Source organism: Pinus tabuliformis, chromosome 3_2, assembly GCF_031772625.1.
Source record: "Pinus tabuliformis cultivar Carrire ecotype Pingquan chromosome 3_2, CPIR1, whole genome shotgun sequence".
Lineage (NCBI taxonomy): Eukaryota > Viridiplantae > Streptophyta > Pinopsida > Pinales > Pinaceae > Pinus > Pinus tabuliformis.
The window spans coordinates 581,969,896-581,993,343 of NC_142302.1; the positions used below are offsets into that span (position 1 = coordinate 581,969,896).

General features: G+C 37.5%; 1 protein-coding gene across 1 annotated transcript in view; it reads right to left on the reverse strand.

Annotated features, from left to right (window-relative positions):
- SIS3 (SUGAR-INSENSITIVE 3) overlaps positions 1-20,922 on the reverse strand; it is a 169,993-nt gene extending 149,071 nt beyond the window's left edge. Inside the window, exons 1-4 of the mRNA XM_089416711.1 lie at positions 20,517-20,922; positions 19,334-19,372; positions 16,234-16,300; positions 15,997-16,070 (exon numbers count right to left, since the gene is read on the reverse strand). Of these exons, the coding sequence (XP_089272837.1) occupies positions 15,997-16,070; positions 16,234-16,300; positions 19,334-19,372; positions 20,517-20,545 (209 nt within the window). The 5' untranslated portion in view covers positions 20,546-20,922. The remainder of the gene's footprint in view (positions 1-15,996; positions 16,071-16,233; positions 16,301-19,333; positions 19,373-20,516) is intronic.
- Positions 20,923-23,448: the final 2,526 nt, after the last annotated feature.

Here is a 23,448-nt window from a genome sequence, read left to right on the forward strand (position 1 = left end):
ATTTTTCATCTTCGTAATTGTGCATAGCACTTATTCATTCCAGAGGCGGAAGAGGGATCCCGACTTATTGAGAGCAGAAGAGGTTGTTCCTGCAGAGAAGTAGTTTATTATACCTCTAACGTGCTTGTTAAGGTTTTCCCTCTCACCTTACTCTACTTGACTAAGCTGACAAGAATTAACCCAAAAACAAACGACTAGAGTAGGTGATACTAGTGAACGCCACAAGCGTTGTGTTTTCACCAAGGTTCACTTCAAACAGCACATATTTTCCATTGATGTATCATGGACTGAAGACAACAAGTTCTTACATAAGAGAGCGGACAACAGATAACCAAATGTTGATAGTTGTACAAGTCCTCTCGTACTTTACCCAACTTGTTTCAAGAGTCATACATGGTTTCATGCGAAACTAACCTACAAACAAAAAAAGCAAATAAACAACAAAACAAAGCAGAAGCAAAAGTGAAAGCAAAGCGAGTAAGCGAACAGACCAACAAAGCAAGTAAGAAAACAGACTGAAAACAAACACTACTCCTACTCCTAAGCTAACGGTGCATGGACCATCTCACTAAGTGATTTTTCCAATGCAGCCACCGGCGCATTGGTTGACCCATGTTGGTGAAGGCATGGTTCGCGAACAAGACAACTATGCGAAACAGCAAACAAGAAAGATATAACAGCGAAGACGAACACACTCCGTGTTCACAAGCGACCACAAAACAGAGATGAGTGAAGCGCATGACATGCACTCTGTGGAGCTGCCATGGTGTTGTGTTACACTGCATGCAGATGTTGAGGGTGTGCATTCTCTTGACTGTGACATGCAAGCAAACATGAGAAAGGTAGACCACATATGTTGTGCATGTGTGCTTGCTGTGTAAGATTCCTCCAACACATGAGCGATGGAATCGTGTCGTCCGAGTGGAGAAAGCGAAATCTAGGTGTTTGGTTGATCTTCAATGCAAAGCAGAGAGTGATGAGGAGCCTTGAGTGTTTCAACAATTTCTTGACCAGAAGTGAAACCAACCTCAGGACAGCGAGTGCCTGACATAACCATCAGCTCGGGCTGAAGTGCCTCGACAGTCTACAAGGTTTTAAGTATTAGGGGGTTTACGCAGTGCATTATATTAGATATCATTTTTGGGATTCAACTGCGTTAAGTAAGTCATTCACGTATGACCATTTCCATGAGAGGTAGTCGTAACTGACTAATTTCTCATGATTTTTGAATAGTTCACTTAGCACTCATTGACAGATAGATCATCGTAGACCGGTGTCTTAGACAGATTAACAACGATTGAATCAACATCATGATCAGATGACAAAGTAGAGAGATCATGATAGCGAAGATCAAAAAATTTAGGATGTTTGTCAGCATCCACATGATTTGATGAATCGGACAGAGGGGTAGATGAGAAGCAAAGATGTTCACCCTCTGTGTTTTCAGAAATGAAAGATGACAGATTGGACGGATTTCCAAAGTAAGATGTGTCATCTTCGCGCTGTGATGATAGACTGACATCCGACGTGTCCTCTGAACACTGAATGATCAAAAGTAGAAACATCCAAAAATGGAATTTCACAGGGGAAATCAACAGTAGTAGAATCACAAGGGATGTCAAGATGAAGCAGATGAGGCACGGTTGGAAGGGAGTCATCCTTCACTGCGGGTTCTTCTTTAGATTCCCACACTCACTCATCATGAATGATGGCGCAGATTGGCTGCATAGCACCAACTCCATCAACTTGTTGAAGTACATGCGCATCAACTTGTCGAAGTACATGTTTAGCTCCATTTGGACTTGCTTATTGTCTTCGCCTCGGTGAGTGTGCTAAATGGGTTGGATAGCAGGCGTGCGCACAATGACATGCATACTGTTGAATCCCTTGCATGCGACCAACAACACTGCTCACCATGTCTGCTCCGTGCCAGCTGTTGGGATGGATCTTTAACTTGTACGGGCGCAGTTTCATCCGTGAATGTATGTTGCGCCCCCTATTGTTCTTGTTCCTGCTGCACTTATTCGCTTGTTTGTGCAGCTTCATGTTCACCGTCACCTCATAGCCTGAGTCTCCAAAGTTGCTATCATCACCAATGGATCTGCTTGAGCTTACAACTTTGTTCCGCCTGTGTTTTGTCAACAACCTTCCTCTCATATTCGTTGCATCTGATATGGTACCTTCAACTGTCGTTCATGATGCTGCTATTGTCATATCTTGATGTCCTTGCCTATGAACAGTTTGATGTCTTCGTGAGTAGGCAAATTCATAGACACTTGATTCACTGCATCCCCAAATGTGGTATGAACAGTGTCTTCGACTCTGCTCTCCTGGAAACCATTGTACTTGTGTTGTTGAGAGGCAGATGAACACCTATGATACCTGGAGACATGACAGCACTCATGGCAAGTAATATGTCATTCGAAAACCAAACTGAACTTGCGAACTGATTTGCAACATACCTGTGTGACTGATCATGAAGGTCGCGCAATTTCGGCCAGTAGGTCAGGAGACTGAGTGTCAAGACTACGCAAGGCACAGTCTGGGCAGCTGGGAGGTCGGCTGACTACTGGAATTGCGCAATCCACAGTCTAGACTAGCTACTAACTGTTGGAATTGTGCAATGCGCAATCTCAGCTGACAATGGTTATAGGCTCAGTGACTGCATTGCGCAATTTTCTGGGCCAGCAATCACTGTCCCTCTGAAATGCGCAAAACAATCCTAGAGGACAGTGGCTGGGCAAAAATGCGCATTTCTGGAGAGGAAGACAGAGCCTTCCTTCACCAGATTGCGCAATGTTGCCTCAGTGAAGGCAAAGTCCGGGCCAAGGTTGGTCAAACTCGCCAACAGGCAACTGAAAGTGAATGTGAATATGGATGCATGGCGATACTGAGTGTAAGCATGATTGAATGATCGTGCATGCAAACGGTGAATGACAGATTCAAAGAACGGAACAACATGCATGTGGGTGAGGCAAGTCACCAAATCAACGACCGTTCGTGAAAAACAGTTTCATGCATGCGACAGTGGTGAGATGTTGACAAAAACTGAAACAATGCTTGTAAAATCTAGAATGTATCAAAACGACAGCAAGCGCTCACTGAAATCAAGCAGACAGCATTCATACGAAGAAAAATACAAAAAGCGCCAGAAATGCAACACAAATCATTGAAAGCGGTCTTACCCCAAAACAGTTGAGCTAAGTGTGCCAACAACCCCTAGATGTGATGTGGGATGTCAACGCTACAAGGTTGATGTGCGGAATGAGCTCTGCGATGTCCGGTTGATGAGTTTTGATAACATCGAGGTTGTGACGCGCATGCCACAAATCTAGGGAAAGCGACACTTGGTGGGAGGTTTCTGAAATGATCCTTACATGTAATCTCCAACTGCTAAAAATAGATCCTTGAAACAAGGGATGCCTCGATCCCGGAGGGAACCAGTCAACTCAGCCTCACATGCAAGAGAATACTAGACTACTGGAGAAAATGTGCATTTGTCGCTGGGAGCTGGTTTGGCTGCCCCGGGGATTTGCACAATTTCTAGGCAGAGCAGCTGCCTGCTGCCCTGATTTGCGCAAATTCTGGGCTGAGCAACCCTGCTGGGGAAAATTGTGCAACTTTCACTAAGTGTTGACTGCCAGAATTGCACAATTTTCACCGAGTGTTGACTGCCAGAATTGCGCAATTCTGGACCCCTGCAGGTTGCCAATCAGGATTGCGCAATTTCTGCAGGGAAGGTTGGTTGCCCTCCAGAATTGCGCAATTTCTTGGGGGAGCTGCTCAGCCTGCAACTGGACCAAGTCCGGGTGATCAACCTGTGAGGGGAATGCATCGAGCTGTGATCGACAGGCTACCTTTGTGCAAGAAAAACATTGAAGCTTGTGTACTTGACGAAGCAAGACAAGCTACTATGAAGGTTGGAAGGGAGGCTCCAAAAGGAAGCTAAGGCAAAATTTTGGAGGGTGGTTGTAGCCACTACAACATGTCCTTTCACATTCCATACTACTCCAAACCAATCGAGTTTCAAAGTGTTGGGTTTCTTCAGGATAATTCATCATCACCTTCTCGACTTCCACGTCCACATCAAATTATCAAATGCTAACATTGTGATCGAGTTGGCCATATGAAAGATCAGTGTTTGGCTCTTCGCCCTTGTAAGCATTGTGGAAAACATACTCATGATTTAGACAGATGTTCAACACACAAGAATCTTGCAAGAGCAAAGATTCACCTTGGATGGATCACTTCTTTGCAATGGTCTTCAGCAGCCAAGAATATATATCAGCCATACCACAGAGTTCATTCTTGTGTATTGACATGTCTTGCAATGGAGAAATGTGTATCTTCTCACCCTGTATCTAACAGGAGGGGGAATTAATAGTCAACTACCAGCTTTAAAGATATATCAAATGAGCTTGAGCCAAAGCCAGAGCTTAGAGTCAGAGTCAAACAGTGCCAAAGTCAAAGTTGTAGCCAGAAACAAATTCATGAGCATGATTTGGTTGGTGGCCAGCCTTAAACCACCGTCAGTAGAAGACTTCAGCTTCTACTACCCATTTCATTAGTTTATGGTCATCTTTAAACCATCATCAATGAGCACTTCCATTTTGCAGAAGACTTCAGCTAACCAGACTCAAAATTATTTCAAGAACTGCTTCGAACCAAGTTTCCAAAGTCGGTGGACATCCTTAAACCACCACCAGTAGAAGAATTTGGCTTCTACGACCTCATTTGATCACATCCAGACATTGGCTTCCATATACTTTTGTATTTGAACTCTCTTCTTGGACTTACATACACCCCTTCAAAAAAGGGGGGAAATGTTGGAAACATATTCCCAAAGGATTATGTCAATTTGGCACATTCACTTGAGTAGAAAGCGAGAAGCCTCAAGTGAGGGCCAATAGTCGTGAGAAGCCCAAGAGACATCTTGGAATATGAAACCAAGGGTCAACAAATTGTGTATTAACATGCATATCCTGTGAATAATACGTATCACACAACATATCTAAATTGGTCTATTGTTTTTGTGTGTGTTCAATAGAGTCTCACAAAATACATATATTGTTAGTTCAAAAATCCATGGGTAAATTTAGTAAATTGTGATCTAGAAAAGTTGTTTGGGAGTTTAAAATTCATTCTTGCAGATGCTAGAAGATCATTCAGGATTTTTGATCATGGGATGGAGGGCAACGATTTTAGCATGCTTTAACTTCTAGTCTTTTGATTCAAGATTGGGGGCAACTTTATACCCCTAGGATGTGGTTAAAGAGATCAAAGTTTTGAATGTTTATGGTCTTTAGGCAAATAGGGTCACCAATTGGGTGAAGATTTTCAGTATGGAATTTATTAGACACAATGATGTCATCTTGAGGGGGATCTCAACTTTCCTATTGGCAAAGCAGAAATCTAGGGTCCCAGAACTCAAGTTGATCCTTTGCCTATTTTTTTCTTGAAGAGATTGGAGGAGTTGGGTCTTTATGATATAGAGCTTACCAAGTTCGGACTTAGCTAGAGGAACAGGAGGGTGAGGGAGGAGAGAATTGAAAAAATGCTAGATAGATTCCTTTTGTCAAAAACATTAACAAGATGATACAGATGCAGAGTTAGATCAATTTCCTATCTTTCTTGAAATGGCAACATTAGGGAGGAAGCCTCCAAGTCCTTTTAAGTTCAGTCATAATTGGATGGAGGAGAATGATTTCCAAATCGGAGTTACAAACAGTGTTACATTCATTCCAAAAGGAAAAATCCCAAGAAATGATGACTGACCTGTGGAGTTTTTCTTAAGTTTCTTTTAAGACTATCAAGGAGGATTTGTTGAGAGTTGAAGAGTCCAACACTTTTGGTAAAATGTTTGTTCCTACAATGCTACTTTTATAGCCCGTATTCCTGAATCTGATAATCCCTCTTCATTTTAAGATTTTAGCCCTTTCCATTGTGTACTTGTATTTATAAAATTGTGGCAAAAATCATAGCTATGAGAGTAAAGAATTTGTTATCTACCTCCACTTCTAGTAAACAGTCTGATTTCCTATTGGGCAAACAGATTCATGAAGCTATAGGCACACAGCCTAGGAGGGCCTCCACTCTATTTAGACAAAACATTTACAAGCCATGGTTGTTATATTGGATCTATTGAATGCTTATGATAGGGCTGGTTAGCTATTCTTAAGGACGATTTTGATCTATCTGGGGTTCAATGTTCATTTTGTTGACTGACTGATGAGTTGTGTCACCTCGATGGTTTTCTTGTTTTAATAAATGGATCAACATCAATATTCTTCAAACAAGGTAAGGGGCTGAAATGGGAGTTGCCCTCTATCACCTCTGTTAGTCCATGTTATTGAAGAAGGCTTAACCAGGGCTTTACCAAAGGCAAAGAGAACAGGTTCTTTTTAATGTATAAAAATAGGGAGAACCTTATATCTATCAACATCTGCTATTTTCGGATGATATTTTACTTTTCCAAGATGGAGATAAGTCAACAATCTCTTTTTTGAGGGTTAATGAAGATAATATAAAGGCCCTTTCTCAGTTGTTCCCTTTTCAATGAAACTTACAAAACAGTTTAAAGCATCTTGGGTTTTATATGAAAACCTAATGACTATGTTAAAGAGGACTAGGATCGGCTTGCAGTTAAGGTAGACAAAAGGCTTGTTGTATGGTGCAAGTTGCAACAAATGGTTATAAAGCAGGGGAAGGCTTGTGATAGCCAACTCAATCTTAGAAGCCATCCCAATTTATTGGATGTCTTTATCATTCATCCCAAAAGCTATACTTGAAAAGATAAGGAGAATTGGCTTTAGATTGCTCTAGTTAGGCGATAAAGAAAGGCAAGCCATTGTGTGCATAAAATGATGGGAAATTGTAATTCCCAAGGAATTTGGTGGATGGGGACTTCGAAATATCCATCAATTTGCAAAAGACTTGGATGCAAAATGTGGGTGGAGATTGATTACACGCAAGGGCCTTTGGGGTCAGGTTGTCATTAAAAAATATGTGGAGCCTGACAATGTAGAAGACTGGATTAGGAAACCTATAAAGTTTTATCATGATGCCTGTATACTATGGAAGGAAGTGGTATTGGAATTTTCTGTAATTGGAACTTGGAAGATGGCTTGGGAAAAGATCCATGGATAGGATGTGGTGAAAATTACAGATTTCGTGAAATTTGGCAACTACATTGCCTGAAAAGGGCTACTTCGCTCTCAACCAGATGACAGACCCTGATCTCATTCTGATTTGGAAGCAAGTGTGGAAAAAAACAGATGATTGGGTTAAATGATGAGGACGCTCTAGCTTAGGAAGGGTACATTGCCTCTTTAAGGTCTACTCATGTTTGAATAAAAGAATCTGAGGATGAATTGATTTGGTCAAAGAATCCAGCTGGTGGAAATTACACCCCTAGGATTAGCTATAAGGTTCTCTGTGAACGTTATGCTTTGGGGAATCTGGAGTGGTGGTGTAAGATTATTTACAAATTTAAATGCCCCCTCAAGTCAAGGATTTTTATGTGGTTGGCCATTCAAACACAAGTTTCTTGCGACAATATGCAGAAGAGAAGCAGGCATGGACCCAAAAGTTGTTACTGTTCACTCTGCAAGGACGATAAGGAGACTATTCAGCATATGTTTTTATTATGCCCCTTGGTTGTTCAGGTATGGAAAGAAGTGTAGATTCTGACTGGGATGAAGGACGTTTGGGTGGGGAGGAGGTTGGGGGCTTCACTGGAGGGCTGTATGAGAAATTGGTGTGCAAACATAAATTTAAAGAGATATAAAGCTTTGTCAATTTATCGCATGGGGTATTTAGCTGGCGAGAAATGCTAGTTTGTTGACAAGCTCATTCCAGCTATAAAATGTGCTTCTCAAGGACTGAATATTCTTAACGGCTTTAAAGAAAGTAAAAGTGAGAAACCTCAAAGACAAACTGCCGTGGAAGAGGTGGATAGATCGGAAGATTCAGCTGTTTTCAATAGTGCTTCAAGGAGATCCACAGGTCAGCGGAGCGGATGTAGTTTTGTACTCGAGGCAAATGTTCCAATGACTTTGCAGAACTTATGGCTCTGAAATTAATTCTAACCCTTGCAGCAGATTAAGGTGTCCCCAAAATTCAAATATTTGGTGATTCTTGTGGCGATAAATTGTATGCAGTGGTTAAACTCTTTTGAAAAAAATCTTATTAAGGCCCATCTTTGAGGAGATTCAAAATCTCATTTCCAGTTTTTATCATATTTATTTTCACCATGTTTATAGGGAAAGGAATGAATTTGCAGATGGACTATCCAAGGCTGGTCTCATGTTGGCTGCAGACCAATGGAACATCTGAGAATATGAGGATGGACGGTCCTCCAATTTTGATTTTTTTGTGATAGAGATATGTTATGTTCTTATTGGGGATTTTCAGGTCAATATACGGTGCTTCTATGTTGAAACGTGACGATATATGCCCTGCTGTTGGTGCTCATATGAGACTCTTTTGGGGACTGTACTATGAGTTTCCTGGCACTGTAATGTGGTTTTTATGGGACTGTAATGTGAGTTTATTTTCTGGGATTGTCTTTTCAAGACAAATATGTACAGAAGCTTCTGGTGATGGGGACAGAAATATCAATACGATTACTTAGAATTCTGATATTAGGGATACTGTTGAAGGAATCAAGACACGCTGAGAAGAACAGAAGGTATACAATCTTGATTTTGTTAATGAAATACGATTTTTTGTGTGGAAAAAAATATGCACACATGCAAGCAAATACACATGAATTCACAGAAGCAGGCTAAGTGGTGTGCATATGAATGGGTGGATGAATGGAAAGTAATTTTTTTTATAAACGTGTGAATAAATGACTATACACACATAGATCAACACAAACGTGCTTGCCAAGAAGGGAAAGTATATGCTGTACAGTGTACACATATGAAAGGATGAAAACCCTCTTATTATTTTTTAATTATTTTACAATATAAAAAAAGGATGTCAATATGATTGTGAGCATCTGCCAGCAGAGGATTGTGGGGTATCAAATTTTCAACAAATGGAAGGATGGAATGCTTAACAATACTCGGGGAAACTTGATTTGATATCATTATTTTTAGTGGAATTGTGTAATCACTTTGAGATAGCTTAAATTTTTAAGAGTTATTTCTCATTATAAATATATATTCAATTTCCATTGGGCATCCCAGCATAGTATATAGGCACCACAGGAATTAAAATACAAACTTGCAGAAGAAAAATTCTTAGTACTTGCTTACAGGATAGCAAACAGCACGGACAGGTAAGAGGGTGAATGAAAGAATGAGTCCCTCTTGGGAAACCAAAAAACACCTTGTGTTATAACCACTTCACCAGAGATATAGCAAAGTATGCATTTAATATAACTGAGATATAGGTAAGAAATGTAGGTCTTTTCTGACAGCATAAAAATAAAAATATATTAAGAAGTTCCATTATAGCCAGAAATTGAATAAATAGAGAACTTCGAACATAAGATTGGGAAAGAGCTGTGCTAAAGGACCTCAGAAGTTTTACATGAAAATTTGGTAATTTACCCATCCTTTGGTCTTTTTGAATATATGACATGTGGGCCTCAATTCCTTTGCAGAGTTTATATAACGAGGCCTTCACACACACACACACACACATATATATAATTTTCATTTAACACTCATTTTTTAATTCCATGGTTCAGAAGATGTACAAGGCAACATGCACAGTTTTTTGGCCACTTTTTCCTTGTCTAGTAGACCATTTTTGGACTTATATATAAGTATAGCTATCTCCCATGAACTTTTTTTTAAAAGGTAAGCTTCAAAAGCTGATGCATGAGAAGAAATTTCAAGAGGACGTTACAATATAAGATATTGAAGAGGGCAGAATTTTATGATAGAAATTATGGACGTGTAGGAGATGTGTAGCACTACAAAAATAATAGCCAAGTGAATAAAGAAAACAAGGATGTAACCAGGCTCCATCAAACATTCAATATGAGAAGTCAAAATGAATATGTTTTATTCCAATGTTCAAGCAAAATTAAAAATGAAGACCTAAACATGCAAACAAAATGAAGAGCTTAAGAGGGAAGGGCTCAATCAGGAAGAAATAAGGTCAAGTTTCAGTAATTTGACACCACACTCTGATAGCAAACTGTAATAAAATGATTTGAAATGAGCATTTGCATCATTAAGGAGTTCTATTTAGTATTTAATATGCCCAAGTCAACTTGATCCAATTTGGAAGGTGAGCCCTCCCAGCAGTGACATATGACATGAAAAAATAAGATACTTCAACAATTTCCTGGAAACAACCATGCAAATGAGAAATACAAAAATACAACACCTCAGGATTTGGGTTTGTTTAAATAAATTTTTAATTTTAAAACAATGAGCTCTTCATTTTAATTAGACATAAGAAAGAACATTCCACAAACCACTATAAGAAAGCAAGCAAATTGCAAGAAATATTTCCATAGCAAACATTCACATAACTACACTTCAAGATTTCAGGCAACCTCCCTAGTTAACTCTTCCGCTGAGACAATAATTAAATGAAAAAAATGCATTTGGCCAATATAAGCATTGTATGGTTAACATGCAATACTGTGATTGCATATTTTCAATGAGCCTGAAATCAACATGGCTCTCATAAAATGCTCTCTTCGGAGGTGTAAAACTTTAGTGATTAGGGTAAACTTTAGATTCTCACTATTTCACAATACATGTTGATTTGGGGTAGCATTGGATGTGCTCTAGCCACGAAATTTGGTGGAGAGGTTAGGGCACATGAGATCTCCAATACCCAGAAAGGGTTTGGGCAGATTCTAAACAGTTCAAGAGATATTAAAATAATTAATATTTTTAATGGAGTCCCTAAGTTTAAACTTAGGGAAAATAAAATATTAATGAATATTAATATGAATCTGTGTTAGAGTAGTCCAAAAGACATGGATCAAGCCAGATCTAATCTTAGCCGTTGATTAGGGACTTAATCTCGGCCATTGAATCGTCAACAGGAAAAGTATAAGAAGAGGCTTGAGAGTCACTTGGAGATCACACCAAATGATCAGTCATTCTATTCTCTAGAGCGGGGTTGCTAAGAGAAGTAGAATCAGTGATCGGGAGAGCAACTGAAGGGCATTGAGTACAGAGGAACAGAGAAGGCAGAGATTGTGTCGGGAGAGCAGCGCAGCAGCCAAGGAGGGTGACGCAGAGCCAGCAGGGGCTCACGCAGGGCCACGCAAAGGCAGCCAAGTGTTGCACAGAGCACCAGAGGGGCCAGCGTAGCTGACGCAGAGGCTCCCAAAGCTGACGCAGGGCCTCCTGGGGCTGACGCAGGGCCAGCGTGAGACAGAGAGGGGCTGACGCAGTCCAGATTGGGCAGACGTTGGGGTTGCAGGAGCAGTTTTGTGCTGAGGAGCTACCGGAAGGGTTTTCTGGGGTTTCAGCCAGGAGATTTCTCTCAAACTGTGAGGTATAGCTGCTAAGGAAATTCTCTGTTGGGTAGGCCAGTTACGGCACCCAGATTGTACTCTGATATTGCTTAATAAGAAAACCCTCAGATAGCTGCACCAGTTTTCCCGCATTGGGTTTTTCCGGGGACATTGGTCCAAAAATAATGGTGTCATGTGGTGTGTTTGTTCTTGTTTCTTTTAGTCGCTGATCTGTAATATGTTGAGCATGCACTGGTGTTTATTTTCAGTATTTACTTTGTAAATAACTTGTTAAAGAAAAATTAACAAGTAGGTAGGAATAAATCAGGAAAAGTGCATGAAGGGTTTCTAAATTAAGTAAACTTAGAAACTTCAACAATACAGAGCATAAACCCATTTGTTTGGCAGCTATTCAGAACAGCATATTTTGAGATTTCTATTTCAAGTCCTACAACAGCGGAGCAGCCTCAAGGACCAGCCCAAAGTTAATATTCACAACCATCACCAAGTTCACAGATTTTTTTCTGAAAGGTTTGGCATTCTGCCATTTTTAAGAAATGGCAAATAAATTCCTACGTTACCGGATCCGCTGAAGGCAAGAGGTGGAACCGCGGATCCCCGAATCCGAAACTGGTACAGATACAGATACGCTAGGATCCGTGTACGGTCAATTAGTGACTTAGTTAATGACTATCTGCCAATGTATATATCTAAAGATTTAAATAAAATTACGCGTGGTTTTTTAATACCATCTGCCGGCTTTTATATATATATATAGATTTCAATAAAATTATGCATCAACATTTTTTTAATAACCTTTCAATATAAAGATCTCTGATTTAATTAAAAAGTTTATTTATTTTAAATAAACTTTCAATCATAAAGATCTTTGATTTATATATATGAATAATAAAGTTATTTTAAATCAATTTGTTTTTTTAATAAGCTTTCAATATAAAGATTTCCGATTTAATTAAAAGGTTTATTTTGATGTTAATATATATATGATAAAGTTATTTTAATTTATTTACGTATCATAGTTTTTAATACCATCTGATTGATATATATATATATATATATATATATATATATATATATGCTTTTTGGTTTATTTTGATGTTAATATATATATAATAAAGTTATTTTAATTTATTTACGTATCATAGTTTTTAATACTGATCTGATTGATATATATATATATAATAAAGTTATTTTAATTTATCTACGTATCATAGTTTTTAGTTTTTAATACCATCTGATTGATATATATATATATATAATAAAGTTATTTTAATTTATTTACATATCATAGTTTTTAATACCATCTGATTGATATATATATATATATATATATATATATATATATATATATATTATATATTATATATGCTTTTTAATACCATCTGGCATATATATATAAAGATTTTATTAAGATTACGGGTGAAGTTTTTAATACCATCTTCCCGTATATATATAGATAAAGATTTCAATAAAAATATGCTTCAAGTTTTGTTAATAACCTTTCAATAACCTTTCAATATAAAGATTTCTGGTTTAATTAAAAAGTTTATTTTGAGGTTAATATATATGTATAATAAAGTTATTTTAATTTATTTATTTTAAATCAATATGTTTTTTAAATAAGTTTATAATATAAAGATTTCTGATTTAATTAAAAAGTTTATTTGGATGTTAATATATATAATAAAGTTATTTTAATTTTTTTATTTTAAATCAATATATTTATGTTTAATAAACCGTATGTTTTGTATTTTATTTTAAATTTTTTATTTTTATAAATCATAACTTATATAACTTTATGTTAGGTTGTTAAAAATCAAAATATTTTTTAATTTTTATAAATTAAAAAAAATATATATTTTATGTAATAACTTTATTTTAACAATTATATCAATATGTTAGCATTAATATTTATATGTTTATTTGTTTGTTAGTTTTTAAATTTCATCATTTCAGTGTTCAAATTCATAAATTATCTAATAATTTTAGTTCTAATGTTGTGATTCATGAATGGTTTTGATTTTAAACATCAAATGTATTTTCTAAAATTTTAAAAAATATTATTATATATTTTTGTACTTGCCGTATGCTCCTCGTATCCGGATCCTGCCTTTTCAAAAATGCAAAGGATCCGTATCCGGATCCGGATCCGTATCTGTATCCGTATCCGAATCCTGGTAACTTAGATAAATTCACTAGGTTCAGAGAATTTAGTTGTGACAATTTGAATTACAACAACCCATTCAGATTTGTGATTTTTTTGTTAAACTTTAATATCTCTGTGTGTGTGTCCCTTATAAAGGACAGAATGGTGAAAAACAGAAGAGAGAATTGACGTGGTCCCCTCCAAAATATAGCCAGATAAAAGTTAACTTTGATGGAGTGTCCAAAGTGAACGCCAAGCTAGACAGGTGATCATATTGGGCAGGTGCAGAAAGTATATTACCAACTCCTAGGAAAAAGTACAAGCAATTTAGTAGAATGTCACAGTGTGATAGCAGGGACCACTGAAGCAGCATCAAAGATGAGGGATGCCAAGGTGATCTCCAAAGAGGACTCCAGAGTCCAAACAGAATATCTGCCAGTAAGTCCTGGGAGCTCCAAAGAAAACTCAATTGGGCCTAGAATATTAAAGAAATATTTGAGGAAGTGGAATTTTGACAAATTAAAAGATCAGCCAATCAAACGGCTGATTGGACGGCAAATAAAAACCATGATGTCATGGCTCAGCTGATGTGGAGTACACTGGTATCATGGAAGATGGTGATTAGAAAAAGATCCTTATGGGAGCATGGAATCGAACCCCCAAGAAGGGTTTGATGGAGACTAAAGGTGATTCCAACTTTCCCATAATAGCAAACACACAATCACAAGATAGCAACGCCAAACTTGTAAGAAGCAGGAGCCTCTGATCAGCACTTAAGCAAAAGGGTTATAAGAAGACATTCTAGAGCAGCACAACGTCATTCAGTAACCCTCCAACACAAAGCAACCTAGGAATCAATTTAGAATTATGGAACTAGAAAAACACATGATGCCCATCAAGGACTTCGTCAAATTGTATGAGAAGAAAGAGGAGAATAATCATAGTGCTAGAGCCATGTTTGAACAAAAAGCATTGGATTTGCTAAGGAATATTAAGATAGAGATAAGCTCGATTCAAGAAGGTATTGTAGTCATCAAAGAAGAGCCAAAGCCAGTACCGGCACCAACCCAAATTCCAAGACAACCAACACCATGATAATTACAAACTTTCAAGCCTCTGCTCTTAATGTTTTAACTTTTATTTATGCTTTTGATCAGTGGTTGTTAGGGAAATCCATTTTGTATACTCGGAAGGCAGCCATTTCTGGCATCTTGATTCAGAAAGCCTCATACTGGCCTTCAAAACCTAAGTCACATGGTCCAGGTTCAAGTTTGGCTTTGGCAATGATTAAGATCGACAGGTTCAAATTTTCCGATGAGATTCGGCTTTATGTTCAACTGTATATATTTTTCTAATAAACACATGTGAATAGGAATTTTGATTACTAAATATAAAATATATATGAAGAAACTGTTACACTGACACACAGCCGAGAAGCATGATGGAGAAATGCACTTGCAGCAAAGGGTTCCAGCATGCCAAAATTTGATAATCATGCCATGGGTCCCATTTTTTTAATCTTTTTAACAAATTTTAAAAACCTTGAATTGAACCTTAAGTAGATCCTGATTGATTTTTTTCTATTGAAATTCATGATTCAGTTTGAATCGATTTGATTCAGTTCGGTTCGACCTGAGGTTCTTCTTTTAGGTTCAGCGAAACTGGACGAACCTAATTTTTTTTTGGGTTCACTGAATTTTAAACCTGAACCTTCAGTGTCAGCAAACCCTATGACTTAGTTCAAAACCATTAATTTCATAAACTCTGGTTCCCTGCACAGTCAGTTTAATGCTGAGACCTAGTAAAGTGAATGCTAAAGTAGTTACAGTCTAAGGATTCAGTCAAGTTAACATTTCTATGTAGACTATGGTTACCCTAAAATTTTAATCACATAATTTCACTCGCATTCCTGCTGGCAAGGTCCAAAATTCCCAAGCATCCATTCCCAATAGATCTTTCCAATATTTTTCTTCATTTTTTTAATTATAGAAAAAATATTTCTATGTGTTTCTGTTTGAAAATACAAAGTTAAAATGAAATTTGCTCGTTGAATATAATGGTGAATTTTATCATGATGTTGGCAGTAACTATTTTTCTTTTTAATTTCATCGCCAAATTCAAACACAAACCAGGAGACTTATTCACAACGGAGCAAGGCAACAATGGCACTATGAGGGTACCAAATGAATCTAAAGGATCACCTGCAAGCATTGATTCATTTTCATGCAGATCTGCCAGGTGAATATACAGGCTCAGTTACATGCATTAATTCATTCTGACACTAATTGTCTCCCAACCACTAGTGGAAATCCAGAATTTCATTAATTACACACATAAGATGAACTCATCAGAATTATTGAGTTACTTGGAACAACGTGTAACTTGAACTTACAATCCCATTCCTGCTGCCAACCCATTGTCCACAAACATTAAAACTCGGAATACAAAGACAGTTGTGTAGTCCACCTGAAAACCAAAAAAAGAATAATTGAAAGAAAATTATGTTGAAGTAATATCCTATCCTGAAGAGCTTTATATGTATTTCACAAGTTATAAAGCAATGAACAAACTTAATTTTAAAGAATTACATACTAGCAAAGAAGAAATCTTAAGGAAACAAATAGGTTACCAGAATCCATATATGCAGAGGGTATGTACAAGAATGGTATCGCTTCCAATTGATTGAGACAATAATTCTGTCAGTTACAGTTAAGGAACATCAAAGAAGCCACAGAACCACTTGACATATAAATTCAAACTTAGTGACAGTGATTGCTTATTACTATGGTTAAACATATTTCAAATAGATTTTTTATATTTATATTTCTTAAGTTCGATCTGTTCCAGCTATATGATCATTGATCACTAATAATACAAATGAATCATGAAAACCTAGCTTCTCATCATTATCACCCTCCCCAAAAAAATTGTATCTCCAGGGAATCTCATGGGTTATGGCTTCCTGAAATATCTCATATAAATTTATAAAAGATAACCCAACAATCAGTATTTAGAAATTGCAAATGCAGACATAAGGGAGGTTGAAACTTGCCATAGCCAAATGCTGCTATGTAGATTCAGAATATTCAATATGGCAGCATATGAATGGTAGGCCTCGAAAAGGCAAGTACATTACATATAGGAAGCTCTGAACACATCAGTTTGGACTAGCTCAGGTGACTGAGAGGAAGAATTGTTGTCCTCCACAGGTGCGGAGTCCACACTCAGTTTCAGAAATCCCGCTTGGGATATGTTTCGCTCTCCATCAGCCAAGTGTCAACTGAGGCTCCTCGTGAGCCATAAGGAATATCTCACCCTTGCTTACAGTTTGAAGGGCAGGGTGCTTGGTTACATGTAAAAAGAATAGAAAAAAAGCTCTGAACAAGATGACAGCAGGCACCACAAAGCACTTAGAGCAGGTAGGAACTTCATGCTCCGCTTAAACCATTTAATAAGAAACTATGGAATGTGCCACCCATAACTTTCGTGTGCAAATTTGATGGCACATAATAAAGCAATGCACATCAAATGAACATTCTGCTAATACATGCATAAGAAGCCATTTACCACTTGCATAGAGAGATAGAGTTGTTGCACCTCCATAAAAAAATTGTTTGCTTTATAATTCATTCTTCTCCATTGGTTAGGCAGGGGACAAGAACCCTATATGTCACTGATATTGCTTCTTGTTGGCATCATGAAGATAATATTCTTCTACGTATCATACTACAATGGCAATATAGATGTTGATGAAGACTTTCCACATATAACATAGTCTGCTATGCGTATACAAAATTTCTCTTGCTTGTCAAAGAATTATAACCACGCCAATTCCATGATTAATAGGTTCAATTCTTACTATACAACAGATTTGAGTTTGCATTCCATGTGGAGAATGAGATGTGCTTAAACTAAGAGAAGGTCTTTAAAGGGCAGAAACAATGAATTTGTTATGCAGCATCTTGAGCAACTTGTGCTTGAATCCTAAATACTGTGGCATGCAAAACAGACAAAATCCAATATCTGAATATCATCAAGTCCAGTTGGAATCTAAAGCCATTATATAATCTTTGAGGCTTTCCTTTGTTGTTTTTTTCTTCATATGAACATGGAAGCTCACAGGATTTCTAAGGAGGGTCAGCAGGCAGCAGAAAGAAAAACTATAGTTGAAGAAAGCAGAGATGGGTTATCAACTGTCTCTCAAGAGGCCTTTTGTTGAAACCTACCTTCCATTCTGTTTATTTTTCTGGGTTAATAACTTGTTAAATTGAAGCTGTCAGAAGTCATATATTCTGGTTTCCTATCAGTGATGATGTCATTCCTTCTTGTATCAAAATAAATGATTTCAGAACTCTTTATAATTTATCTTCATACCAGACAAGTAGTACTGCAAAGTTTTTTTCTGCTTTTGACAATAATGATCTTTTCAGAAAATCTCTAGAAATATTTCTAGGATAGGAGGCTTTTAAACTCCTCAATTTTGGTGCAGTAAGTGCTACGGCACATAAAAAGTGTTATTTCACTTGAATATAAACGGCAATTTTTCTTTGGAAAAAATATCAGCCTAAAATGCTTTAGAAAATGACTAGAAAAGTCAAGCTCACAACTAAATTTACCAAAAGTAACAAATAATCAAGGGTTGGGCTTGTGCAAAATGAAGAACTGGCATAAGTCCTCCAGGCAGTTGCTTATGATAATGCATCCAACAACCTTGTCAAGACTTTTCCTAAGCAGCACTCCCAAGAATGTATATATTTACTACAGCGATAAAAGCAAAAGCTGTTGTAGCAGTTAACTAACTTTAAAATGTTTGGCCCGAGAGAATACCAAAGAAAAGAGGTTTTTAAGAATGTCACTGTCATCTGTAATTTAGGGAATTAACCCCAACCCATTTAGGTTGAGAAACTGCATTCTGTGAGTTGCTCATCGGACATGAAAATATCTCTGTCTTCGAATGCCAAGTTCAGATGGTTAGAAGAATTAGCCCTAGCTCAATAATGACAACTGCTAAAAGGATAACCAGTCATACAATAAGTATATCCTGGGAACCTTTTTGATATGTATTCATGCAATTGTAAACCTTCCACCTCCGTAATCAGAAAGACCAACTTGAATTTAAATTTGGAATCAATGGACAGGACTGGCTTCTTTTGTAATTCAAATTCTGTTTAGAGATATTTAGTTTGTTGGATGCAATTATTGAAGTTGAGGCTAGCACTAAACTCAACCCCAATCATTTGTTCATCTTTTCCTCTTTAGTTTGCAGAAATGGCTCGAGTATATACCGTTGACTGGCTCTAGCCTCTTTCATGACATATCTACCTAGTTCTAAAAATTAGAGGCACAAAGTTTCGTCTAATATATATGCAGCATGCAACGTGAAAAACATACACCACATAAGCTCACTAGAAGGCTTATCTCTTTTAGTCACTCAGCATAAAGTTTTGACATCAAGGGTCATTAATTCAAATCCCATAAAGCCTCTAAGGGAAACACTCTTCTATCAGGATGCATTGCTTTTACTGAGAAAATATGACACTTCATATCCTTGGTCGAGAACAGAGATTTTAATATAATGGCATTACTAAAGTTCCAATCTTCATTTAAAAAATCAAATAGCACCAGAAATTCTAATATTCACATTTGCGTGTAACTCTATACAAAATATGCAACTATAAATATGAAATCCCCTTTAATAAAATGAACAATTGAAATAATAAAAAGGATACGCACTGGTAGCAAGCATTGATAGAAAGAATCCATCATACCTGAAACATGAAAAGGGAAAGGTTAAATCACTTCACACGCTAGATTGCTTAATTTCTCCGTAAATTTAAAAATCTAAAGCTAAATTATAATCACTCAGGGCCACTTATGAAGAATCCTACCTTAAAATATACAGTATAATTTCTTAGCAGGGCATATAACATCCCGCCAAGTTATTGTTCCTAGATTAACCCAAAAAAAAACATAAATCTAAAAACTGATGGGCGCAGCTCCTACGGTGTAACCACCGATAGTCATAGGATCCTATATGTTCATGCTTGTTCCATCAAATCTGGGAACAAATGCTGGGGTGTTAGAACTCCAAAATGCTGGGCTATAGTTAAGGTTCGAGTAAACAGTCGTTTTCAGCATTTGCCACATTTAAGCGCAGCTGCAATGACAAAAAGGTATCAGGGTGTCTACATGCACACACCGCGTTAGAATTGGAATTAGTAACCGTGTGGAGTGGAATCAACGATCGACTCTTCAGATGACAAAATGTGAACCAAGATTTCACACAACATCGAAAGAAAGAAATAAGTGTCGTCACAGTTGGCAGTAAATGATCTTTTCTGTCAGGCCAATGGATAATTTCTGCCTAGCTCTGGCTCTCTTGCTATAGTTTGAATTATTTTAAACTCATTATGCACTAAGTATTCTGTTTCTTTAAATTCCACCAAATCTTGCTTGAGAAATAAAGAAATTGATTTTCTTGATGTACACAGAAGATTTATACTGGGAGTATTCATGAAAGAAACAAATGCAATATCATTTAGAACCGCATAAATAAATTATAAGCAGACTAGTAAAGAAAACTTTACTCCCTGCCACCAGAACACAAGAAAGATTTATACTAAGAAATTCATTAAAGAAACAAATGCAATATCATGTAGGCCCGCATAAATAAATTATAAGCAGACTAGAAAAGAAACTTCAATCCTTGCTACCAAACCAAACCCTAAAGCTAAGATTTAAAACAATTGCACGAGGCTCGCCTCCTGAGCTGACAGCACACAACTGGATATTCGCTAAATAAGAAAATACGACCCCATAGAAAATCAAGCTCTAAATTCACATCTAGCTCGACAAAATCATCATTGCGGGGTCTTTCAACAAAATTCAGCAAGAACAGACGACAACACATACCATTTAAAGTCGATTCCTCGCCTTGACATCGTTAAGAGTTAAATTCTTCGACGCATCAAATCTTCAGCGTGCCATTGCCCCAAATGCTCCTGAAAAATAAGCCGTGCCCCTTGTAGCTGAGGTTTTCCGCCGTCTTTAGCACAAGAAAAACCCTAGTGACGGGCTCCGTCTCCGAAATGGTGCCAATTTCAACCCAAATTTCGCCGGGAAAACATCAAATCCCTCGTACAGTAGCAGAGATCGGCCACGGACAATCCAGACTTGAATTCTGGTTCCGAGCGACACGCAGGTGACAGAGCTAACGCATTTTATGGCAGCAGACTTTTGTCTGAAATCGAACCTTGCTGCAAGGAAATGGAAAAGTCAGGCGGACTCTGACGGAGATGGACGGGCGTCGCTCAAAACGCCCCCGACGCCGTCGCGTACTTGACGGCTGCGATAACGTGCGGCCGTTGCCTGACACGTGTCGTCGAATAAAGTCGTTTCGTAAGGAACTGACGAGACCACGATGGAGACTGAAATCATCGCGGACAGACGGCATTTAATGTGCCCATTGACGAGTGTTTTTGACGTTTGTAGTGTTAATTATTATTAAAAAAAAATTGCGTAGCTGTCGAAAATTTATAAATTTGCTTGAAAAATAATGGAAATTTGGGTAAAATTGTGATTAAATTGGATAAAATTTTTGAAAATCTAGATTATAGTTATCAAAATTCATGTTTTGGGTGTTTTTAGAGTTTTTGATGGCGTTGAATCTATTTCTACAATGAAAAATAATTCAAAGAATTCATTATTCTAACTCTGTGAAAAAGAAAATTGCTAAATTCTTTAAAAAAAAAATCATCATGGCCAATTTGGAATATTGGTAAACCATGCTTTATTTTTTTCCTTCACCGAAAACAAAATAAATCATAATTGAAATTAATGGGACAAAATAAATCATAATTAAAATTAATAAATATATGGTGAAAATAAAGTAAAAAAAATAAATAATAATTAATCAAGATCAATGGACATATGATGAAAATAAAAATAAAGTAGATAGATAATTTTTTGGTCACCATTGTCACGGGACTATAACAATTAATTTATCCTTCGATTTGGATATATGTATGATGAAAATGAAGTTTAAAAATAAAATAGTTAGATAAATTTCCAAATGTGGCTTTTGTGAGCCATATTTGACAATTGAGAAAAAACTTTAGATAATAATCACATAAGAATAGCTTTGTTGACGTGTTTCGAACCATTCAAGGTGGTTCTTCTTATGTGATTATTGTCAAAAAAAAATTTCTCAATTAGATAATTTTTTATTATTATCCTGTTGTCGGGGAGTATAACGCAATAGATATTGCATTGTCTCAATTAGTTAGGTCAAATATATGAAATTTGTTTTGATTTAACAAAGTTTAACTATATGAAAATATTATTAGTATTCATCTCTACTGCTATTGGCTGAGAATTTGAACATATTATTCCATAATACAAAGTAAAATGTGATTTTGCAATCATTACCTTTTATTAATACAATATACTCATTCTTCTCATATCAATACTTTTTATAAACTAATAATTATATTAAAAAAACTTCTGTTCTTGGATTGAAGAGGGATCAAGCTGCGCTCCCGCAACCTAGCCTGTGCCCTTGCCTCCTGCAGCTGCCCTGCCTCGCAGCCTGCTGATGTCAGGCTTCCTTTCTCCCCTCTGGCCTCCTGCTAGCGGGTTCCTTTCGCTCTGACGTCTCTTTTTCCAGGCTTGGAAACCTTCTGCTGCTGAGCTTTCCTCTGCCCAATGTCACATCAGTCAAGGAATGGCCCTTCTTCTCCGAATAGCGAATCAAACCAAGAAGCAGCTTTCACCTCCTTAATAGTTGATCAGGGAGTTCCAAAAGCCAGACCAGTTGCTAGTAAATTTGTTAAAAAATTAGATGAAATCCCTGAAATAGCCTTACCCCCTACTTTACCTCGAAAAGCAACCATTTCTCTGGTCGAACGGGGACCGTTTGGGCAGTTCACAAGTCTGTGGCCCTCCCCCAGAGCAGTACAAAAATGGGTGGAGAGAAACTGGAGCGCTAATATACAAAGGAAAATTGCTATCAAGTTTTGTGGAAGGGGCTACTACACATTTTTATTTGAATCTAAAGAAGATAGGAACCTTATTTTCAGGAATGGACCATATTTCATGGATTCGAGAGGCCTATACTTGAACAGGTGGTCTCCGAACTTTGACCCTGAGATGGACATCCCAAACGCAGTGCCGGTTTGGGTTAGGTTGCCGCATCTCCCACTTCACTGTTGGGGGGACGAATCAGTCAAAGCTATAGGGAACGCAGTGGGCAAGTATATTGATAGATGTGAACCAAAAGACAACATGCACGTTTGCGCCAGGATCTGCGTGGAAGTAGACTAGGGAAAAGGGCTCCCGGAGGCAATCAAACTTAGGGTGGACCAGTGGACACACATCCAGCTGCTGGATTACGAGCAAATCCCTTTCAAATGCAAGGTATGTCACGAGTATGGTCATTTCTCTAATAGATGTAGTAAGCTAAAGGAAGTAGAGACAGTGGAGAATGCAGAAACCCAAGAAAATAATTGGGAACAAGTGAAAAGGAAGAAAACTAGTAATAAACAAAATGCCCAGAATCCTCCTCAAGCAAATGAAAATATTGCTACTTCCTCTCACCCCCTCATCATCCCAGCTCCTCTGGTCGAACCATCTTCTAATCCCTTCGAACTCCTCGAAGATGACCCTCCATATCCTCACTCCCATCCCCAGCTAAATGCTAATGCCAGTGCTTCCTCCCCACCCCCCAGCTTCTCGCCTCCCCCCCCTCAATCGATAGAATCCTCACCAGAAACAAAGTCAAAGAAACAACCAATGCATTGGAACAACCAAAAAAAGCCGGGAGGAAATCCAATAAGGAACTTCGAGA